Below are 19801 nucleotides of genomic sequence, written 5' to 3'. Positions count from 1 at the left end.
CAAAGTGTCCTTTGTGAAGACGAGGTGAGCCATCATCAGCACCATGAACAAATTCCAAATCCTGCCCGAACCAGCATCGGGCATTGCATCACTGACATAGTTATGCCGTCAGCCAATGATGCTACCCCACAACTTTGTGCTGCATATGAATGAAGAAGGACTGAACGAGTGGACGATTCCCCCAGTACATTTTGTGTTGTGTCCATTTGATGAGATTTCATTTTCTTCACAAGGAGGTTTTTACCACAGATGGTTTTTATTGAATAATTTGTATAAACAGAAATAGAACATTTATTCAATTCAATCATAATAAAATATTCATAAAGATTTGCTGAACATTTTGGGAGAAAGGTTATGAAGGATGGTTGATATCATGAAAGGGAGTTGGAGATGAAAAGATGGAGGTGTTGGATGAAGATAACACTGTTGAAGGCCATAAAGATAACACCGAGCATGGACTGGACATATGATGAGATAGGAAGGATTACGAAAGAGAGGTTGTGGAAGGAACAATGAAAATGAAATGATAGAGGGAGCCAATGAGAAGCATGTTGACGGCCATTCAGAAAGTCTCCAGCTTGACTCATTTTATGATTTGTTCAGACCCAATAAATATCGATCGTCGATCGATGCACTCTTGTTTTTATTTATTTATAAACAACCTTTTGTTTATTTTCGCAAGACCTCTGAACAGAAGTCTAACTATGAGTTGGTCAAATGAAAGGACTGAAATCAGAGCAATAAGTCAAATAACTCTATAAGAAAGGTCCAAAGGGAATTCATGAGGACGTGGCGTTCACACTGGGAGATGATGTCCCTTCATGCGCCACTGAAAAATAACAACTGGGCAACTAAATTTCTTTGAGAAAGAAACAGCACTGAGTCTGAGCCAAGATAATGATGTCCCAAAGAGGCAACCACACTCGAAGAAGTTGATACATTCCACAGCTTTTGACCAACAACGCAAGATGAACAGGAACGTTGGTGAGACCGAGTCCAATCACTGGGTCAGGGCAGTCCATCCTCACCGAGAATCAGATCTGGATACTCGAATTTTATCCATCATGTGAAAGTTCTCAGTGAGATGGGTTCCCAGGATATTGACTGCTGATTTGAAGAGAGAGTGATTTGACCTCCAGGGAAAATTTTAAACAGTTTAAAACAAACGTCGAGGGTGTCATGAACACGATTGTGATTCAGGAAGAGTTATGGGTTCACTGCTTTGATCTTGAGACCAAATAGCAGAGCATGCCGTGTAAGCACACATTGTGCCGACGGCCGGATTAAGACGTTGTGGGGCCCTCGGCCATTTTAAATGTTGAAGGCCATATCCAATGCCCTATTTGTCTATTCACATTCAGTTTTGTAGAGATTGGTGAAGGCTTCATCCAAAAGCCCTAGGTGTGGGGCCCTTCAGATGGTGCCCGAGGCCATGGCCTGTCTGGCATGTGACTGAATCCGGCCCCGATTGTGCGATGAACCCTTGTTGCTCGTCTTACCTCCCTGGAAGCACAACAACATTGAAGTGTCATCTGGAAAGGTTGTGGCTACTTTTTGTGGGATTGCAGCGTCAAGGCTCTCATGACTCTCCATTTCATCAGGTGAGAGACATTATATTGATGATTCCTGTGCTGATGAACTGCCACAGTTGTAAGATGTTACAAATAATGAGGAAATAATTTCAGAGGTTGAGAACATTCTGAAAAAGCAAGGTCAGGCTTGTAATGTACTGAAATGGGCGATGCTTAGCAGGCAGACACAATGCGGAGGAACAGTCGAGCCGGGCTGTGTTGCACAAGTGCGAGCGCGGGCGTACTGTGCCCGCGGCTCCCCTTTATTCCGTATTCGGCACACTCCCGAGCCGGGCGACTCCAGCATTACTACGACGCCTCAGGCGGCGCGCACACCTCATATCCCTTGCCGATACACTGACCACCACGACCACTCCTCCCATCATCACGCCCATCACGCATCATCACCATGCCCTTCCCCGTAGGCCCGCAGACTCCACCACACTCCTCCCCCCTAAAACTATGATTATTAAATGATTACCATTATAAGAAGCATACAGAACACGAAGAACTCCGTATAATAATCATGAAAATAAAATGAAAATAGCGAAGTATAACAGCACACCACATCATATAATGTGTCGATGCGAGCGAGTGGAGCAGTAAAGGCCAGGTTCCAAAGACGGAGGTGCACAAAGCACCCACCACACTCTGACCGCGTTACCGATATGAAGCAGCAAATGAGAAGCACAGCAGCACTACGCAGCAAAAACGCCCCCAGGCGGCCCATGCTGACATGGCCCTCGCCGAGGTCGTGACGCCCTTTCGAGCCAACCTCCCCCGGCACCATCAAACGCCTCCGGCCCACTCCCCCCAGGCAGACCCGACGTAGATAAACATTCCGAGGCCGGAAGCCCGCTATCTGGAAGCCGTGGCGCCAGCCTTGATCGACCTTGGCCGGGGGAACTGAACAGCGCCGCTGACTGCACGCATTCAATGCTCCAAAACAACTCACGCACCACAATCAGTTGAGACGCCAACGCCCGTCCAAACGGCCTTGAGCGAACACAGAGAGCTGCGCTCGCAACCAGAGGTGGGGGTAACGCCGACCAGGCCACCAGTCTTGGTTCCGAGTCGACCTCCGAGACCCACACGGCAGCTAGACGGGAGCAACTCCATTTAAACCACACTGCAATCATAGGCTCGTTATAAATCACTACGAACATTATTCGAAGCATTGCAAACTCATTTTTCCGTACAGCGCGCTTTTCTGATAAAATCCCAGCACATGACAAAGCAACTACCTGCGGCCCGGGACAATGGAAGGCCAACCCAACCTTTTTATTCGCCACCACCGCTCCTGAAGCCCCCACATCACATTGATCATAATACAACTCCCATTGACTGATCTCCACCAAATCCACTTTCACACGAGAACTGCTGGCATTTATTTCAACAACGTTAAACTGCATCACTAGAGCAAGGAAAAACACATATGCCATGAACAACAACCCACAACCCACAATCACGAGTCCGCTTCTTGGTTGCCGACTCGATGTTGTGACTCGCAACTCCCTTTAACGCCACTGGCTCACCGCCACCTGTTGAAGCTGCCTGCACAACACCGACGCGCATTGCCTCACGAACCCTGCCGAAGCGCGGGAACTCATCGCGAGCGAAGCGGGGAACTCATCGCGAGAGCTGATATGGCTCTCGCCGCTCCCGAACCGCACATCACTGCCGCCGGCAACAACGAACGGTCGCTCCCGCTGCATCGACCCGGCCCCCGCCGCCAGAGCCTCGCCCTCGGTACTCGACGAAGGCCTCGAAGAGAGCACTGGCACATCTGGAGGTACGAACCGGAGATCCAGTCCGAGGTGCGCCAGCCAGTCCCGACCCAAAAGGGGGGGCCCCTCCCCTCGTACAACGAACACCGAGAGCCGGGCGCGTCGATCTCGGTAGCGCACTGAGATGTCGGCCCTCGCAAGCGGTGCAATCGCCTCACCGGTGTACGTGTATAACGATAAGGCCGTCTTGACCAGGCGAATACCGCGAAGACCACGAGCCGCCCGCTCATCCATGACGGACACTGCCGCCCCGGTATCCACGCAAAACACAGTCGGTTGGCCATTCACTTCGACCTCAACCGTGAAAGGCGTCGTCATCTCCGAACCAACGGAAAACAGACTCAACCGTGGTTGCATCTCCCGCTCCGGCTCGCCGGCATCGTCAGGCCCCGGTTGCAGGCCGATCTCCAGGTCACTGGGGTGCTGCTGCGGTGCCCCTTCGCTCCCGGTGCGATCGTGCTGCGGTGCCCCTTTGCTCCCGGTGCGACCGTGCTGCGGCGCCCCTTCGCTCCCGGTGCGACCGTGCTGCGGTGCCCCTCGTCCCCCACCGCCAGGCGCGCGTGCGACCTGCGGCACTTGAGCCATCGCTCGGACTCCGGGCTGCGCGACCCGCGGCACTTGTGCGGTCACCGCGTGGACCTCGGGATTAGCCGCCATGCCCCAGCTGGAGCTACTCAATACGTCCTGGCCAGCAATGGCGCGGACATCCGTGAGTGTCTGCTCGACAGATGAAGCAGTCGCGACCGCCGAGTCGAATGTGATGTCGGTCAACCGCAGGGTGGCTGCTACCATCTTTGCGTCTCGCAGACCAGAAATAAAACGATCTCTGAGCCGTGCCGGACGCTCCTCTGTCGTGAATTTGCATGGCACAGCCGAATGCGATGCGCGGGCAGCACGAGTGGACTCAATTCGACACCCGATCCGTGCCTCGATCACTTCAACCTCCCCTGCCACTGATCTTGTCATCTCCGGATCAAATGGAAGCAGGTTTTGACCCGGGACGGAAGGATCGCTTCGCACACCACCATCTATGACCGTAACAATGGGCGATGACCCTCGGCCCACACACCGTAGACGACCTCGAGTGCTCAGACCGCCGTCGAAGTGATTGCATTGCAACGCTCACCCACGACCCGCGCCGCAGACCGTGCGCGTGGCCGTGCGTGCCTGGCCCATCGCGATGACCCCCAGACCATCTGCTGTGCCCCGACCATCGAGACCTCGGACATTCTCCAGAGCTTGCGCGACGTCCCACGCCGCGTTCGAGCCGAAACGCGTGTCCTCGACAAAACGAACAGTGAGCGCGGCCGTTGCCCACTCGACGTGGCCGAAGTCGATTCCGACGAAGGCGGGCACGCGTACGTTTGCCGTGCACCGACCCTCTGCCATTGCCATGCTTGTGCTGGCGAGACATTTGGCTCCGTAGCTTGGAACCGCATGGGTCATTTGCCGCCCTGCACACGCCGATCCGAAGATCCTCGTTCGCCAACTGTAATGTACTGAAATGGAAGATGCTTAGCAGGCAGACACGATGCGGAGGAACAGTCGAGCCGGGCTGTGTTGCACAAGTGCGAGCGCGGGCGTTCTGTGCCCGCGGCTCCCCTTTATTCCGTATTCGGCACACTCCCGAGCCGGGCGACTCCAGCATTACTACGATGCCTCAGGCGGCGCGCACACCTCATATTATATCCCTTGCCGAGACACTGACCACCACGACCACTCCTCCCATCATCACGCCCATCACGCATCATCACCATGCCCTTCCCCGTAGGCCCGCAGACTCCACCACAAGGCTGTTTACTAATCTCCTTGATCAAGATGCAACAGAGATGGACGAACTGCAATTATCTCAAGGGAGACAATGTTGAAAATAAATAATGTTTTTTTTGGTCAAACAAGAAAGTGAACACCCGTCGTTGAACTGGAATAACTGAAGGGTGGAGGTTTGGATGTGAGAGTGAAATGAGAAACCAAGGTTAGAGAAACATGGAAAGATGCTCATGGAAAGGAACCTTTATTCAGGAAAAGTTATGAGAAGAGAATTTTTCAATAATTACACAATGAATGTTTTAAGGACAGGATTTGAATGAGATCTTGATTGAAGTTGTTTCCATGGAATCTGCAGGTGGGTTTGGTAATCTGGTTGGGGTGAAGGATGTTGGGAAAAAACGAATCGGATTTCTGATTGACCAAGTCCTTGAGTCGATGAGGTGGAGGAGACCATGGTCACAGTTCAGACTGGAGATGATTCAGCAGAATATTTGAAGTCAATCCAGATGATGGCAGCAGCTAAATGGAGGGAAGAAATGTAAATACAACGTTCGAGTTTAAATGTGTTTGTTATTACAGTAATGAAGTCACACACGATGTACAGTAATGAAGTCATCAATGATGTACAGTGATGAAGTCACGCATGATGTCCAGTAATGAAGTCACACATGATGTACAGTGATGAAGTCACACATGATGTACAGTGATGAAGTCACACATGATGTACAGTGATGAAGTCACACATGATGTACAGTTATGAAATCACACACGATGTATATTAATGAAGTCACACACGATGTACAGAAATGACGTCACACATGAGGTACAGTGATGAAGTCACACATGATGTGCAGTAATGAAGTCATCCATGATGTACAGTGATGAAGTCACGCATGACGTCCAGTAATGAAGTCACACATGATGTACAGAAATGACGTCACGCATGATGTTCAGTGATGAAGTCGTGCATGATATTCAGTGATGACGTCACACATGATGTACAGTGATGAAGTCAAGCAGCGAACACCAAGGGTTAATATCTGCAGTTCCCTTCATGATTGGCATTGATTGTATAAACCAGGGAGAGACTTCACCTGCTTGATGGATTCACTCAACTTATTAAATTCTCTACACTTGGAATTATTTATTTCTCATCATGGTATTTTGAACAAGGAAGTGACAGATTGACAAACATGGACACAAAAAGGATCCAGGTGATGAAATCAGTCCATCGAGTGTTTACCGTACCTTAGTTCTGGAGATTGTTCATTTGAAAAAGCTTGAATCAGCCATCTGCATGAGCCTGGTGAATCGCTTTGCATTCCTGGAGAGCTTGCACGAAGGAGTGATGAGGGAATCACAGCCAAACATGGCATCTTCCTCTCCAGCTGCCATAAATATGACTTCTTCCTCTGCACACACATCAACAAAAGGAAGTTAAAACCACTCAACAGCATTGTCATCATCATCTCCATCATTGTCCTGCCTTCCATCACAACCCTGGAATGAATATCTCTCTCTCTCTCTCCATTTCTGTGTTTCTCCCTTTCCCTCATTTTCTACATTTCAGTTCATGTTTTATTTCACTTTTCCCTCCACCTTCACTTCTTGATTTTCTCCATCACCAACTCCCACTGGACTTGCATGAACGTTTAGTTTCTGTCACCTTACAAGGGAATTTCTGCAATTTGTTCCATCATTCCTGTGCTTCATACAGAGCCCACAAATCCCCACTTACTGTCCGAATTAAAATAACGAAACCTCATCTGATGACGTAGAAGTGAACCATGATGGAGTGCTTCATGGAAGAGAGCTCAAGTCTTTCATCACTGAATGAAAGTGCGTTTTAATAAAAATTTCGATTTTTCAAACAATTGATTTTAATGAACATCCAGGTGTTCACAATGACTACTGTGTGGAATCGCTGACACTCATCCCAGACTTCCACCAATTTGTTTGGTTTAATATTTGTTTGGTGCTTGTCTGGCTTCAAGTGAAGCAAAATATTGATTTGTTTTCAACACTTCTGAAGCACAGACGAAATGGGGCATGATGGAGGTGAGGAATATCTAATTTAGACAAAGTTTCGGATAACGTGTATTGTAAGGTAAGATGCTTGGTAACTTACGTTCCATCCGGTAGGATGGTTTGACGTATGATGGTGGCGGAGGAGGGAACGGGCGTCTCTTCTGAGGGGTCTTTGGAAAAACAATAAAAATAAGAAAGATTAAATACATTGATATGTTCATCAGTTTGATAACTTGTTCAGGATGTGGCACAGAATGAAAATCACTGATAAAACAGGTAATCAGTGAAAAGGTCAATTCGTTGATCTAATCCAATCAAGGGGAGTTAAAATACTTGTGATTTATCCTGCGTGGAGATGACCGTGCCAATAAGTTACCTTTCCCACCAAAATTATAATCACAATTATCTCTACAATTGAGGATATTATTCTTCGTCATATCAAGTGTTTACCTGTAAGAATGCTTACCTGTTGAAGGTCCTGAATATGGCCGGGCCCCTCAACACCATGCTGCTTCTGCTGCTGTTGCAGCACTTGATGAGAATGAGGCTTCTGTTCCTGCTGGAACCCTTGAACAACATCTTGTGTTTGCTGTTGCTGCTGTTGTGGCTTGCTATCATGGCGAGGATTATGTTGTTGTGGCTTGCTATCATGGCGAGGCTTCTGTTGTTGTGGCTTGCGATCATGGCAAGGCTTCTGTTGTTGTGGCTCACTATCATGGCGAGGCTTCTGTTGTTGTGGCTCGCTATCAAGGCGAGGCTTCTGTTGTTGTGGCTCGCTATCATGGCGAGGCTTCTGTTGTTGTGGCTCACTATCATGGCGAGGCTTCTGTTGTTGTGGCTCACTATCATGGCGATGCTTCTGTTGTTGTGGTTCTTTATCATGACGAGGCTTCTGTTGTTGTGGCTCGCTATCATGTCGAGGCTTCTGTTGTTGCTGTATCACACCAACACCATGGGGTTTCAGTTCAATTTCTGTACTTTTCTTTTCTGCCCGTCTTTGCTTCTTCATTTGTTTGTTGAATTTTTTTTCCTTTTCTTTGAGCAGCTGTTTCTCTTGCTGCTTCACCCGTTGTTTCTCATTCCAATTTTGAGACCACTCAATGACATTCTCATTCCGTTTTTGCTGTCGATGCAGTTTCCAGTCAGCAATCTTTTGCACATGTTCTGCCTCCTCTGCATCAACATTTGCTTCTGCCTCCTCGTTGGTCTCGTCAGATTTTTGACAAGGTTTTTTGAGTTCTTGATCAGTTACTGTCTCTTTTTTCTGTTCCACTCGTCTCTGTTCTTCCTGTCCTCGTCCTCTCTGTTCTTCCTGTTCTATTTGTCTGTGTTCTTCCTGTTGCAGTCGTTTCTGTTCTTCCTGTTTGAGTCGTCTTTCTTCTTCTGCACTTAATCTCAGTTGTTCCTGTTCAAGTCGTTTCTGTTCTTCCTGTCCTGGTGGTTTCTGGTTTTCCTGTTCTCGTTGTTCCTGTTCTTCCTGTTCTCGTCGTCTCTGCTTTTCCTGTTCTACTCGTCTCTGTTCTTCCTCTCTTAATCTCCGGTTTTCCTCTTCTCGTTGTCTCCGGTTTTCCTGTTCCACTCGTCTCTGTTCTTCCTCCTCTCGTCGTTTTTCCTCCTTCCCCTCACTTCGCCAAACCTCTTGTTCCCGAGAGTGCACATCTTTTTCCCTCTTATAAATCTCCTGCTCCAGCTGATGTACCTCTTTCTCTCTCCGGAACAACTCTTCCTCTTTTCTTTTTTTGGTCTCTAAAAATCGCTCTTGCCGACCACGCTCCTCCTCTTCTCGTTGGTTCAACATTCTCTCCATTTTCTCAACATCCTTTTCTCGTTCTCTAATCTCTTCCTCTTGCCGGCATGTCTCAATCTCTCTATGTTTTATTTCCCCTTCTTTTAACATCTTACTGTTTTCGAATTGAACCCGTTTTTCCTGCTCCATTCCCTCGAGTTCTGAAATCCCTTTCTGTAATTTCTCCACCATGTACTCACTCTTGAGAACCTCTTTCTCTTTTCGTTCGATCTCAAGCCATGCACGTGTATGCTCCTGATACACTGATTCCCTCCATTGCACAAATTTTTGGAATTCTCTCCGATCTTCCTCCTCTATTTGCCTCCACTCTGCCGTCTTTCTTTTCTTTAGCTCTTCATTATATTTATTTATCTTCTCCTCTTCATCTTTTTTTCTCATTTCCTCTTCCTTGCTTTTCCTCTGCTGTTCTTTTTCGATTTCGTTCTGCTTTTCTTTCTCTTTCGTCCATTCCTCTTCCTCATATTTTTGTTGCACAACTTTTTCCTGAACTGTTTGCTCTCCAAGCTGAACTAACAGTTCTCTTTCTTTCAGTTCTTCCTCTTTTTGGTGCAACTTTTCCCCCATCTCCTGTAGTTTTTCATTCTCTCTCTGCCACAACATCATCCTCTGATCCTGTTCCTTTACATCCTGCAGCTCCACTGTTTCTGTTTTTGGAACCTCCTCGAGCAACGGCTGCTCTTTCGTTCCAATTTTGTTCTTTAAATGTTTGCGGCCACATCCAAAACTGCAAGAAACAGACACAATACTTATCAGTTTGAGCTAAAATGAAGTACAGTAACTATTATATAATGTGAAGTGTGGTGTCTGTCCATATGTTTGTAAGGTCGCACGTTCGGCTGTCTCCCATTTCTAGCGGTCCCTTCTCACACACTGCGTTTCAAAAGCTCCACATGCAGGCAAAGTTTAACGTTTAACCGGAAGAAATGCATGAAGATATGACCTGGGCTGAAAGGATGGCTTCCAGGAACGCACACTTGACTCGAAGCTGTCTCACTAGCCTGGGTTAGCATCCTGAGTGTTTCACCGACTGGGTGAATAATCAATGTGTGTGCCGTTCCTCCGATGTACGTTAAACTGGGTGTCCCGTCTGCCATCAGTTGATGGACGTGAAAGATCCCCACGGTGATGTTTGAGAATGAAGTGTGGGCGCGCTATTGGTGGCAGTATGGCCAATTTACAAATTCCTGCCAAAACTACTGCTGGGAAGGCAATGGCAAAACATCTCGTGTAACCCTTGCTCAGGATCCTGCTTAGGCAGTGACACCGATGCTCCACGTGAGTATGAGGATTATCAAAATGTTGAACAAACCAAATGTCAGCGTTGTTAATAACAGGAACCTTTCCTAAAATTCTTAAGATCCTGAAGACCCCCATGACCTTTCAGACCCCCAAATAATGATAAAATCCCAAAGAACATCAAGATCGCTCAGTGCACCAAAACCGTAAAGACCCCCATGACCCTTGAAGACCCTTTAGACCCCTTCACCTTTTGGAACCCATTAACCATTTCACCCCACAGAAACTTATAAACCTTTACTTCCCTGAAGTCCCTTTGGACCCCTTGGACCTTCACACAATTTGGACCCTTTACACCTTTCAGACAGATTTCACAATTGACAACTTCGAGCTTTAGACCAGTTAACCTTGTTAGAACATTTTTACAAGCCTGAGAAACTGGACCCTTTCAACCCCTTCGACCCTAACTTCAATTGGAACATACCCTTTAGACCTGAAAACCATCGAGAACCTTTTAAACACACACCACACAAACATCAACAGTCTTCTTGAAAACACAGACTTCACTTTTTCAGCAAGTAATGTTCAAACTCGACCCACCCAGAGGGAGGGTACTCTGCTCGTTATTTGTGAAAATTAAATGTAAATTCGTTTAAAATTCCTGAGCGATCTTGTCCCCTTGGATGAAGGAATTATAATATTGATGAAAATGTCACTTGTGTTCCTTGCCAGTGAACGTGGGGCTTTTTATTGTGCCTCTTCTTAATATTGAAGCACGACGATGGTCGAAACGATATCACCACCACAAATAAGAAGATGGCAATGGAGACGAAGACCACATCACAAAATGTGGAGATCGGTGGTTCCTCCGCAGCCTCATTCTGGTAAATCTATGGACATGGAAAAGGGCAGGGACAGGAGAAAAGTTTATTACATTTCAAATTAAACTAAACAATATATTTACAATTATTTAACAGAATCCAAAACTTCGTGACAAAGAACAAGATGTTGGTGAAATTTTTTTTTTCGAGTACAAACACAACGGGTCATGGAATGTATGAGAATTTATCATTTGTTAAAGATAAGGGGTTAGACCCAACTTTTCAAGGTACATTTCATCATCATCATCCTCATCATCATCATCATCATCATCATCATCATCATCATCATCATCCTCATCATCATCATCATCATCATCATCATCCCGTTTTCAATCCTCTCCAGCATGAAGGTGTCATTTTACTCACACTGGGTACATTCGTTTTGTGACCATGTTTGACAAGAACAGTTTTGTAAAAGGGTTTGAAAGGAATTTGTGATTTGTTCAGAATGCTGGTGATAACTCGCCTACTCTTTGTGAGAAACACCGTGGGATCTTTAACGTCCACCAATGAGTAAAGTGTCCCCTGAAGATTCCTCCATCGACTAGACCATGAAGGACCTTCTTGAAGGGAAAATTCCAACTTTGCTTGGTGAGTAAAGTTAACCCAAAACCTGCAGTTTCTAACTAAAGATAAACTCTCTTTTGTATTCCTCATCACATCCTCATGGCAATGAGAGATCGCAACCATTGAAAGGACAGACAAGGAAGATTAAATATGGCATTTAAACTGTGCACCAACACACACTGGCCTACTCCTTTTTAAACGCTACTCCAGGAATCTTTGACTTCTCCCAAAGATTGCCATTGGACAAGACAGCCATCTTAATTTGGTCTCTGAAGGGAAAGAACGTTAAGGCGGCTGTCCTAATTGTGACGGAATATTCTGGATCTGGTGCACAAGGATGACAGCTTTTATAAATGGATCCGATTACAATGGAATTAAACTCGGATAAGACAAAAGAAAATGTCCCAAACAGGTTCCCTGTAAAATCACAAATGTATCCGGTTTACCAACTTGAAAAAGTACCAACGTGTGACAGTTTGTGTGTACCTTTCCCCGAGGGTATCTTACAAATCCCCACTTTCGTGTTGAGTTCCTTCCCGAGTCCGTCATCTCTTACAATCCCCACTTACCTGCTGCGGAGGTCGCGATGTCCCACCGACGACGACCAGCACGAAGAGCGCGATAAGAAGCAACATCTCTGCCGTCCGTCGATCCTCCAACTGACGTTTCAACAATACGTCTCTACCTTATGTATTGTTGGAATTGTCATTGTGACGTCAAACAACCTCAGTGACGTCAGTGTTCCTGGTGTTTGAAGAGAACGAATTGATCGGATCGGGATACAGAAATGGAGAATTTATTTTAATTTTTACCTCATTCTTCACCATTCAGAGATGGGGTCAAAACGATATCTGGCACGATATCCCAAAAAGTTATATGGACGGACTATGTCCAGTAATGTCACGTGACGTTGAGAAACCGGATCGTGTAAAATGTCCACTGTGACGTCATCGACAGGTTAACCGTCCCACACCTTTTGACATGACACCATTTGAGTCCCAAAATGAGTGGTAAATGAAATACACACATGTTACCATGGTAACCAAAACTATAAATAACACTCACACGTCACACTCACTGAATCTCACAATGAAGAATCAACTCCCAGGATGAGTTCATGTCAAACCAGCGATTTTACACAAAACTGGATATTTTAATAAATAATGTGGCATGGTTAACGTCATCGATTCACTTCCTGTTCTGTTTTCGGTTATTATGGCTGTTGTGATGTTAATATACAAGGTACTGTAATGATCTGCAATCCATGGAGACACGTCACAGGATGTGACGTGCCATGTGGGCGGAGTCTGGCGGGGTGGGTCTTCACCAGCGGGTGACGTCACTGGTAGTCAGATTCTCATTGGCGGTTAAAAAACAAACAAAAAACTAAATGTTTCCTTCAAAGATGATCAGAAAGATCGAGAGCGGGACCAGTACAACAGGGCCTTGTGATGGAGGGTTCTCTCATCGAGTGGAGATAACATTCCCTGATAATTATGATTCACTGTGATTTCAACATTTGAATGTTCAAAATTAAGTTTATAAACTGTGGTGGAATTAAAGAAGAAGAAGACAAAACCGCACCACGTGACGTGTGACTTGCTTGTGGAGCAATCGCTGACAAACTGCTCTGATGAAAGGACGGTCCCTCGGTTCTTGTCGTTGACCGGCGTTGTCGTCCATTGAGGCTTAAAGGGTGAGAGTTGAGAGTGAACCTCGCTCTGTGTGTTTGCTGGTTAATTATTATTATACTTGGCTGTAGTCGATTGTTGATTAACCTTTTTGTTTGTGTTTGTGGAGATGGCTTCAATCAAGCAAATGAAAGCCGAATTCAAACCAGAGGCCTCTCTCTCTCTGTCTCTCTGTCTCTCTGTCTCTCTGTCTCTCTGTCTCTCTGTCTCTCTCTCTCTCTCTCTCTCTCTCTCTCTCTCTCTCTCTGTCTCTCTGTCTCTCTGTCTCTCTGTCTCTCTGTCTCTCTGTCTCTCTGTCTCTCTGTCTCTCTGTCTCTCTGTCTCTCTGTCTCTCTGTCTCTCTGTCTCTCTGTCTCTCTGTCTCTCTGTCTCTCTCTCTCTCTCTCTCTCACTCTCTCACTCTCTCTCTCTCTCTCTCGTTCTCTCTCTCTCTCTCTCTCTCTCTCTCCCTCTCTCCCTCTCTCCCCCTCTCCCCCTCTCCCCCTCTCCCCCTCTCCCTCTCCCTCTCCCTCTCCACAGCTGTTGCTCACTTGGCACGTGCGTGGAATCGTGAAGACCTGTTGCTCAGTTCCTGGCGGTACGCGCGGAGCCTGTGTTGCTTTCTCCTTTCCCTCTTCTCATCGTCTAAATGTTTTAGTTTTCGTTTTCTCTTGACCCCCTTTCTCCTTGTTTTCTCTTTTCCATTGAGCGAGAGAGAGAGAGAAAGAGAGCGCGCACGGTAGGTGGAGTTCGGGTTTCTCAGAACCCCTCCTGGTTTTGAGACCTGGTTTCCATCCGACGTGTTTTGTTAGTTTTTGCCATTGCTTTGGCTCCTTTGAACGATTCTTGGACCGCGTCCATATTATTATCATTCGTATTATTATTATTTTCCCCCATTCGCCAGCATCGCTTGTTTATTGGTTTTTATTATTATTATTATTATTATTTTTTTATTTTTTTTAATACCCCAAGGCATTGAGTGTTATTGCACCTAAATCATGGCGAACGTTGAGCTGTTAGAGTCTTTAAGTCGGAAAAATGGCTTTTCGTGTACGCCACCACCCGAAATCTCAGTTGAAAAAGTTGTTTTGTGTGTCGGAAAATTGATCGGCATGCATGGTGTAATAGCTGCATCGAGAATGAATCAGCGTGTTGTTATCTTCGTCGCTAAAGAGGAAATGGTGGCGCAGCTTGTGGAGTCAGGACTGACTGTGGAGCCGGATATATTCCTCTTCATATCACCCCTCGATGTTCCATCGATGAAGGTACTCCTGTCAAATATTCCTCCCTTCATAAAAAACGAGCAGGTGAAGCCTGCTTTAGAACAGTATGGCACTGTTGTTTCAAAAATAACTTTCATTCCTGTTCGCTTTAAGGACCACAGTACAAAACATATTCTTTCCTTTCGACGTCAACTATTTATTATTCCGAAGCCAAACATTCGTGAGCTCGACGTGATGTTAAGAATTGAACATGAAAAGTTTACTTACCGCATCTTTGCCACATCTCAGACTTTAGTGTGTTACAAATGTGGACAGTGTGGTCACATGAAAAATGAATGCCCAAGGGTCGTTGAAAAAGAATCAAGTAAAGTTGAAAATGTAAATGAACCTGAGGTCACTGGGGTGTCTACTGAGGCAGGAGAAAACTCTGAAAATCAAACAAATGGAAAAAATGAGTCTGGTTGGGTGACACGAGGAAAACGAAGGCACCAAAGTGCAGTTTTAGTCGAACCTTCTTCATACGCGGAAGCGGTCGCTGTGAAGAGGGTTTCACTCAATCGGAAAGAGAGTAACCAAAATCCTTCAGATGTTTATGCTTGTCCTCTCACATGTGATGACGAGGAGACTATGGAGCTTCAAAACAAACCATCAGTAGATGTCCCAGGTGGAGACGAAACTTGTTCTGGACATACAGTAGGTAGTCATACACTGAAGCAGGATGTTCATGCGGAGATTGTGTCTAACACCCAAGAACCAACTGTTGAAACCATAGTCGTGCCTAATACCTCAGAACCAGCAGTTCAGACTACAGTAGAGCCTAATAACTCAGAGCCATCTGTCCAAACTATAGTTGTGCCGAACACCACAGAACAATCTCACCAAACTGTAATTGCACCGAGTACCATAGAACTGCCTATCACATCTACAGCCACACCCATTACCTCAGTGACTTTGAAGCAGACACCTGAAAAGTTAGAAGGAAATCTGCTTCCTGAGGATTCCTTTTTCGTGAAACCATTTCCAATGTCTGCTATATCTGTAAAGAAAAAGGATGCTAAATTTTAACAGGAGTCGTGGTGATTGCCGATGATACTTGTTCAATATCAGATTCTTCTGAGTTGGATGGTGCAGCTGGAGATTCACAAGACCACAAGGGCTCAAATGCCCCTGCTCCTGCGAAGGTGATCAAGTTCCTCCACAACCCCTTTCGGAAAAAATTAAACTAACCGATTTCTTTCCGGAACTCGATAAATTTATGCTTACCGCATCCCTTATTACTAAAAATCCGGCAGACTATGGCGCCAATGAATCCCACGTACACAGATTGAGGAAATATGTAACTCTGGAAAAATACTTTTCATAGCAAGCTACAATGGTGGGATATTGTAAAAATCCACATCAAAATCTTTTGTCAGCAGTATAAACTTCATCACTCTCAGGATAGTCTTTCAAGGATAACGATTCTAGAAAAAGAGGTTTTAGAATTGCAAAGAAATCCTCTTGAGTTGAACAGAAATCAAGGATTACGTAAAGAATTTATGACTAAAAAAGAACTTCTTCACAGTCTTGTCAATGAAAGGGCTAAAGGGGCTTTAGTGCGGCTTAAGATTAAAAATTTGAGTCTTTTTGACACTTCCTCAAAGTTTTTCTTCTCTTTGGAGAGGAAAACTAAAGCTCAACAACAACTATTATCTGTACAATCACCTGAAGGAGAGATAGTAAGTGAACCTAAGATGATTAAAAGAATTGTAGTCGATTATTTTTCTTCTTTATTCTGTGCAAAAAAGATTGATTTGAATGTTGCAAAAGCCTTTATTGAACCTTTACCCAAGTTGTCTGAGTCACAGCGAGCCTCTTTGGAGAGTTCCATCACGCTGGAGGAGTTGGGTCTTGCTCTTTCCAGTATGGCGTGCGGGAAAGCTCCTGGTCTGGATGGAAGATGTGAATTCTACAAAATCTTTTGGGACATTATCGGACCCGAACTTTTGGAAGTACTCAAGGAAAGTTTTCAAGTTGGGGAGCTCCCCCTAAGTTTCCGGCGAGCCGTTGTTTCCTTGTTACCAAAGAAGGGAGACACCCAGTTACTCAGAAACTGGCGTCCTGTCTCCTTACTGAACACCGACTACAAGATTTTTTCAAAGGTCCTTGCCTCTCGCTTAAAATTGGTAGTCCAATCTTTGGTGCATCCTGATCAAACCTGTTGTGTGCCTGGACGATCAATATATGACAATCTTGGCGCTGTTCGTGACATTGCTGATGTGTGTGATCTTCTGCATAAAAGTGCTGGCTTATTCTTTATTGATCAGGAGCATGCCTTTGATAGTATTGATCATAGTTATCTATTTGCTATCCTAAAGGGTTTTGGTTTTGGTCGTATTTTTGTATCATATATTCAGTTGTTGCATCACAATATTTATAGTTTATTCAAAATAAATAATGAGTTGATTCCTCCCTTGACTGTTACCAGAGGAATAAGGCAAGGGTGTCCCTTATCCGGACTCCTTTATGTTCTTTCCATTGAACCCCTTTTCGTTAAATTTCGTGAGAAACTTGTGGGATTCTCTGTCGTTCCGGACATACCTGCTATAAAAGTTGTTGCTTATGCAGATGATATCTGCACTACATCCATCCATCGGGACCATACTCCATGCAGAGCGTTGGTGCTGCCTCAGCAGTCTCCTTGGCTATTGGACACAATCCTGGATGGGTCGCCACTCCAACAAAGGATACCAGCATGCTGGCACTCATTTTGCCGACCTCGGAAGGATGACAGGCAGAGTCAACCCCACCTGGTATGAATTCAACAGTGGAGTGGGGTTTGAACTCAGGATCAGAGGATTCCAAGCAACCACCCTAAGCATTGAGCCAACACCAGGTGCACTACAATTCAATGTCAAGAAGATGTATCTGAACTACTTAAAACTATGAATAATTTTACCCTTGCTTGCTCAGCCAGAGTAAACTGGACAAAGAGTTATGCCTCCTTTTTTGGATTAGCAATGCATTTTTCCTTCCCAACACTACCTGACAATTTATCTTGGAAGAATAATAGTGTTTACCATTTGGGTGTACACCTTGGTGATGCTCAAAGTATTCAGAAAAACTGGGATGGACTAACAGACAAAGTCTACTCCAGACTTCAGAGATGGAGGGGCCTTCTGTGCAAATTATCATATCATGGAAGAGTTTTAGTTATTAACAATTTGGTCTCTTCCATCTTGTAGCACAGGTTTATTGTCTTGCAGCCACCTGCATGGCTAATTAAAAATATTCAAAAATACTTAATCGATTTTTTTCTGAAGGTGGTATGCACTGGCTTCGACCAGGTGTGCTCAGCCTTTCTCGTAATGAGGGGGGTCGTGGGCTTGTTGACATCACCAGCAGGATCATGACTTTCCGCATTCTTTTTGTGAAAAAGTTGCTTTATAACCACATGCCTTGGGAGAGTTTGACCCTTTGTTTGCTAAAGCAAGCGGGCCGGCTGGGATATGGCCGTGAGCTTTTTTTGCTCGACCTCCTGAAGATCGATGTGTCACCACTTCCTCTATATATGCAGAGTGTGATCAATGCTTGGCAAGCTTTATCACTGCAACGTGAGGTCACTTCCTTTACTGCCTCGATGTTCTGAAATGAACCAGTTTTCTACAATCCCTGTTTTACAGGAATCCCATCCTCTAGGGCTTTTGTGCAACATTTTGTGGGGTCCAATATACTTCTTGTGCACAATCTGCTGGATTTTTCAAAAGAAAGATGGAAATCTGGTCATGAAATCTCAACCATTACTGGGTTGAAATCAATACGGATAATTGGTCAGCTTTTTTCTGCTATGTTAAAGGCATTAATGAGTTTTGGAGTGGGTTTCAGGAGTCTTTTTGATATTGTGGATTTGCCCAATCAATATGCCTTCTCTGTTTTGCTTTTGGACTGGGATGGAAAATCTGTACCTTTAAATTCCATTGAGAAGGCGAACCTGTATTCCTTTTGTATTTAGTATATTTTTGCTGATTCAGTTAAAAGTCCTTTCGGGATTCAATGGAAAGAACATTTGCCAACTTCGACCCCTCTTGTCCCTGCATGGAGAGGTTTATATACCCCCCCCCAATTTCTAAACGTTCGGGTGACCTGCAATGGAGATAAGTGCATTGCATCTTCCCTTATAATATCTTATTGCACAAGTTTTCCAATGAGATCTCGGAATTGTGCCCATTTTGTGAAAACAATGAAACGCTTTGTCATGCATATGTAGAGTGCATAAGACTTGTCCCTCTTTTTCAGTTTTTGCATGATATTATTTTAAAGATGGGTCTTTCTTTTTCCTTGGTGAAATTTATTTATGGTTTCCCTATTTCCTCTAGTTTCAAATCTGAGACTGGTTTGGCCAGGTTTTTGGTTGCTGAAGCAAAAATGGCAATTTATAAGACAAGGAAAAAGAAGGTGGAATCTGCGGATGCTTGTTATTGTGTTTTATTATCCTTCAGAACTTTAGTTGTGTCTCGCATTCAGCTTGACTTCTTTTTCTGTTGCAAGTCTGGGAGAATGCAGGATTTTGTTGACAAATGGTGTGTAAAAAATGTTCTTTGCTCTGTTGCAAATGAATCACTTGAGTTTCCTTTCTGATTTAAAAAGTATGAATCAATCTAAAATGTTTTTTAATAAATGGTTGTTCATCTGTTTTGGTAAAATATTTTTTTCTACCTTTATAAATACCCTCTTGTTTGTTAAAATATATTTTGTTTGCTTGCTGTGAAAAACAGTTAAGTGTTGTGCTGACGCCTTTGTCTCATTGGTGAGACACCTTTTTATACTTTTGTAATAAAAGAATATAAAATCTCTCTGTCTCTCTGTCTCTCTGTCTCTCTGTCTCTCTGTCTCTCTGTCTGTCTCTGTCTCTCTCTGTCTCTCTCTCTCTCTCTCTCTCTCTCTCTCTCTCTCTCTCTCTCTCTCTCTCTCTCTCTCTCTCTCTCTCTCTCTCTCTCTCTCTCTCTCTCTCTCTCTCTCTCTCTCTCTCTCTCTCTCTCTCTCTCTCTCTCTCTCTCTCTCTCTCTCTCTCTCTCTCTCTCTCTCTCTCTCTCTCTCTCTCTCTCTCTCTCTCTCTCTCTCTCTCTCTCCCTCTCTCACTCATTCTCTTTCTCTCTCCCTCTCATTCTCATCTCTCTCCCTCTCTCTCTCCATTCTCATTCTCTCTCTCTCTCATCCCTCCTTCTCTTTTTCTCATCTCTCTCTCTCTCTCTCATTCTCTTTCTCATTCTCATTCTCTCTTT

General features: G+C 45.0%; 3 protein-coding genes across 4 annotated transcripts in view; 1 reads left to right on the top strand and 2 right to left on the bottom strand.

The window, feature by feature from the left end:
• The window catches only part of LOC147015852 (uncharacterized), a 4002-nt gene extending 2409 nt beyond the window's left edge, over window positions 1–1593 (bottom strand). The window contains exon 1 of the mRNA XM_085849126.1: window positions 1500–1593. Coding sequence (XP_085705252.1) covers window positions 1500–1593 — 94 coding nt within the window. The remainder of the gene's footprint in view (window positions 1–1499) is intronic.
• A 3763-nt stretch (window positions 1594–5356) lies between these two features.
• On the bottom strand, window positions 5357–13355 carry LOC147015851 (uncharacterized). Of its 2 annotated transcripts, none has more exons than XM_085848434.1 (6): window positions 13232–13355; window positions 10929–11089; window positions 7623–9687; window positions 7257–7326; window positions 6377–6540; window positions 5357–5647 (listed from the first exon to the last, which is right to left on the bottom strand). In XM_085848434.1, the coding sequence occupies exons 1-5, from the start codon at window positions 13328–13330 to the stop codon at window positions 6395–6397; spliced, it is 2541 nt and encodes an 846-aa protein (XP_085704560.1). In that variant the 5' UTR covers window positions 13331–13355; the 3' UTR covers window positions 5357–5647; window positions 6377–6394. The 2 variants fall into 2 exon arrangements, with proteins under 2 accessions (XP_085704560.1, XP_085704561.1); XM_085848435.1 differs by lacking the exon at window positions 13232–13355 and adding an exon at window positions 12217–12838.
• Window positions 13210–15606, top strand: LOC147015850 (uncharacterized). The gene is made up of 2 exons (XM_085848436.1): window positions 13210–13343; window positions 13858–15606. Exon 2 carries the CDS (start codon window positions 14316–14318, stop codon window positions 15603–15605), a length of 1290 nt encoding a protein of 429 aa, XP_085704562.1. The 5' UTR covers window positions 13210–13343; window positions 13858–14315; the 3' UTR covers window position 15606.
• The last annotated feature ends 4195 nt before the right edge of the window (window positions 15607–19801 follow it).

Source organism: Eptatretus burgeri, chromosome 12 (genome assembly GCF_056783735.1).
Source record: "Eptatretus burgeri isolate ZD-2024b chromosome 12, Ebu_testis_v1, whole genome shotgun sequence".
Lineage (NCBI taxonomy): Eukaryota > Metazoa > Chordata > Myxini > Myxiniformes > Myxinidae > Eptatretus > Eptatretus burgeri.
The sequence above is the reverse complement of the archived record's forward strand: the minus strand, read 5'-3'. Positions and strand labels throughout refer to the sequence as shown.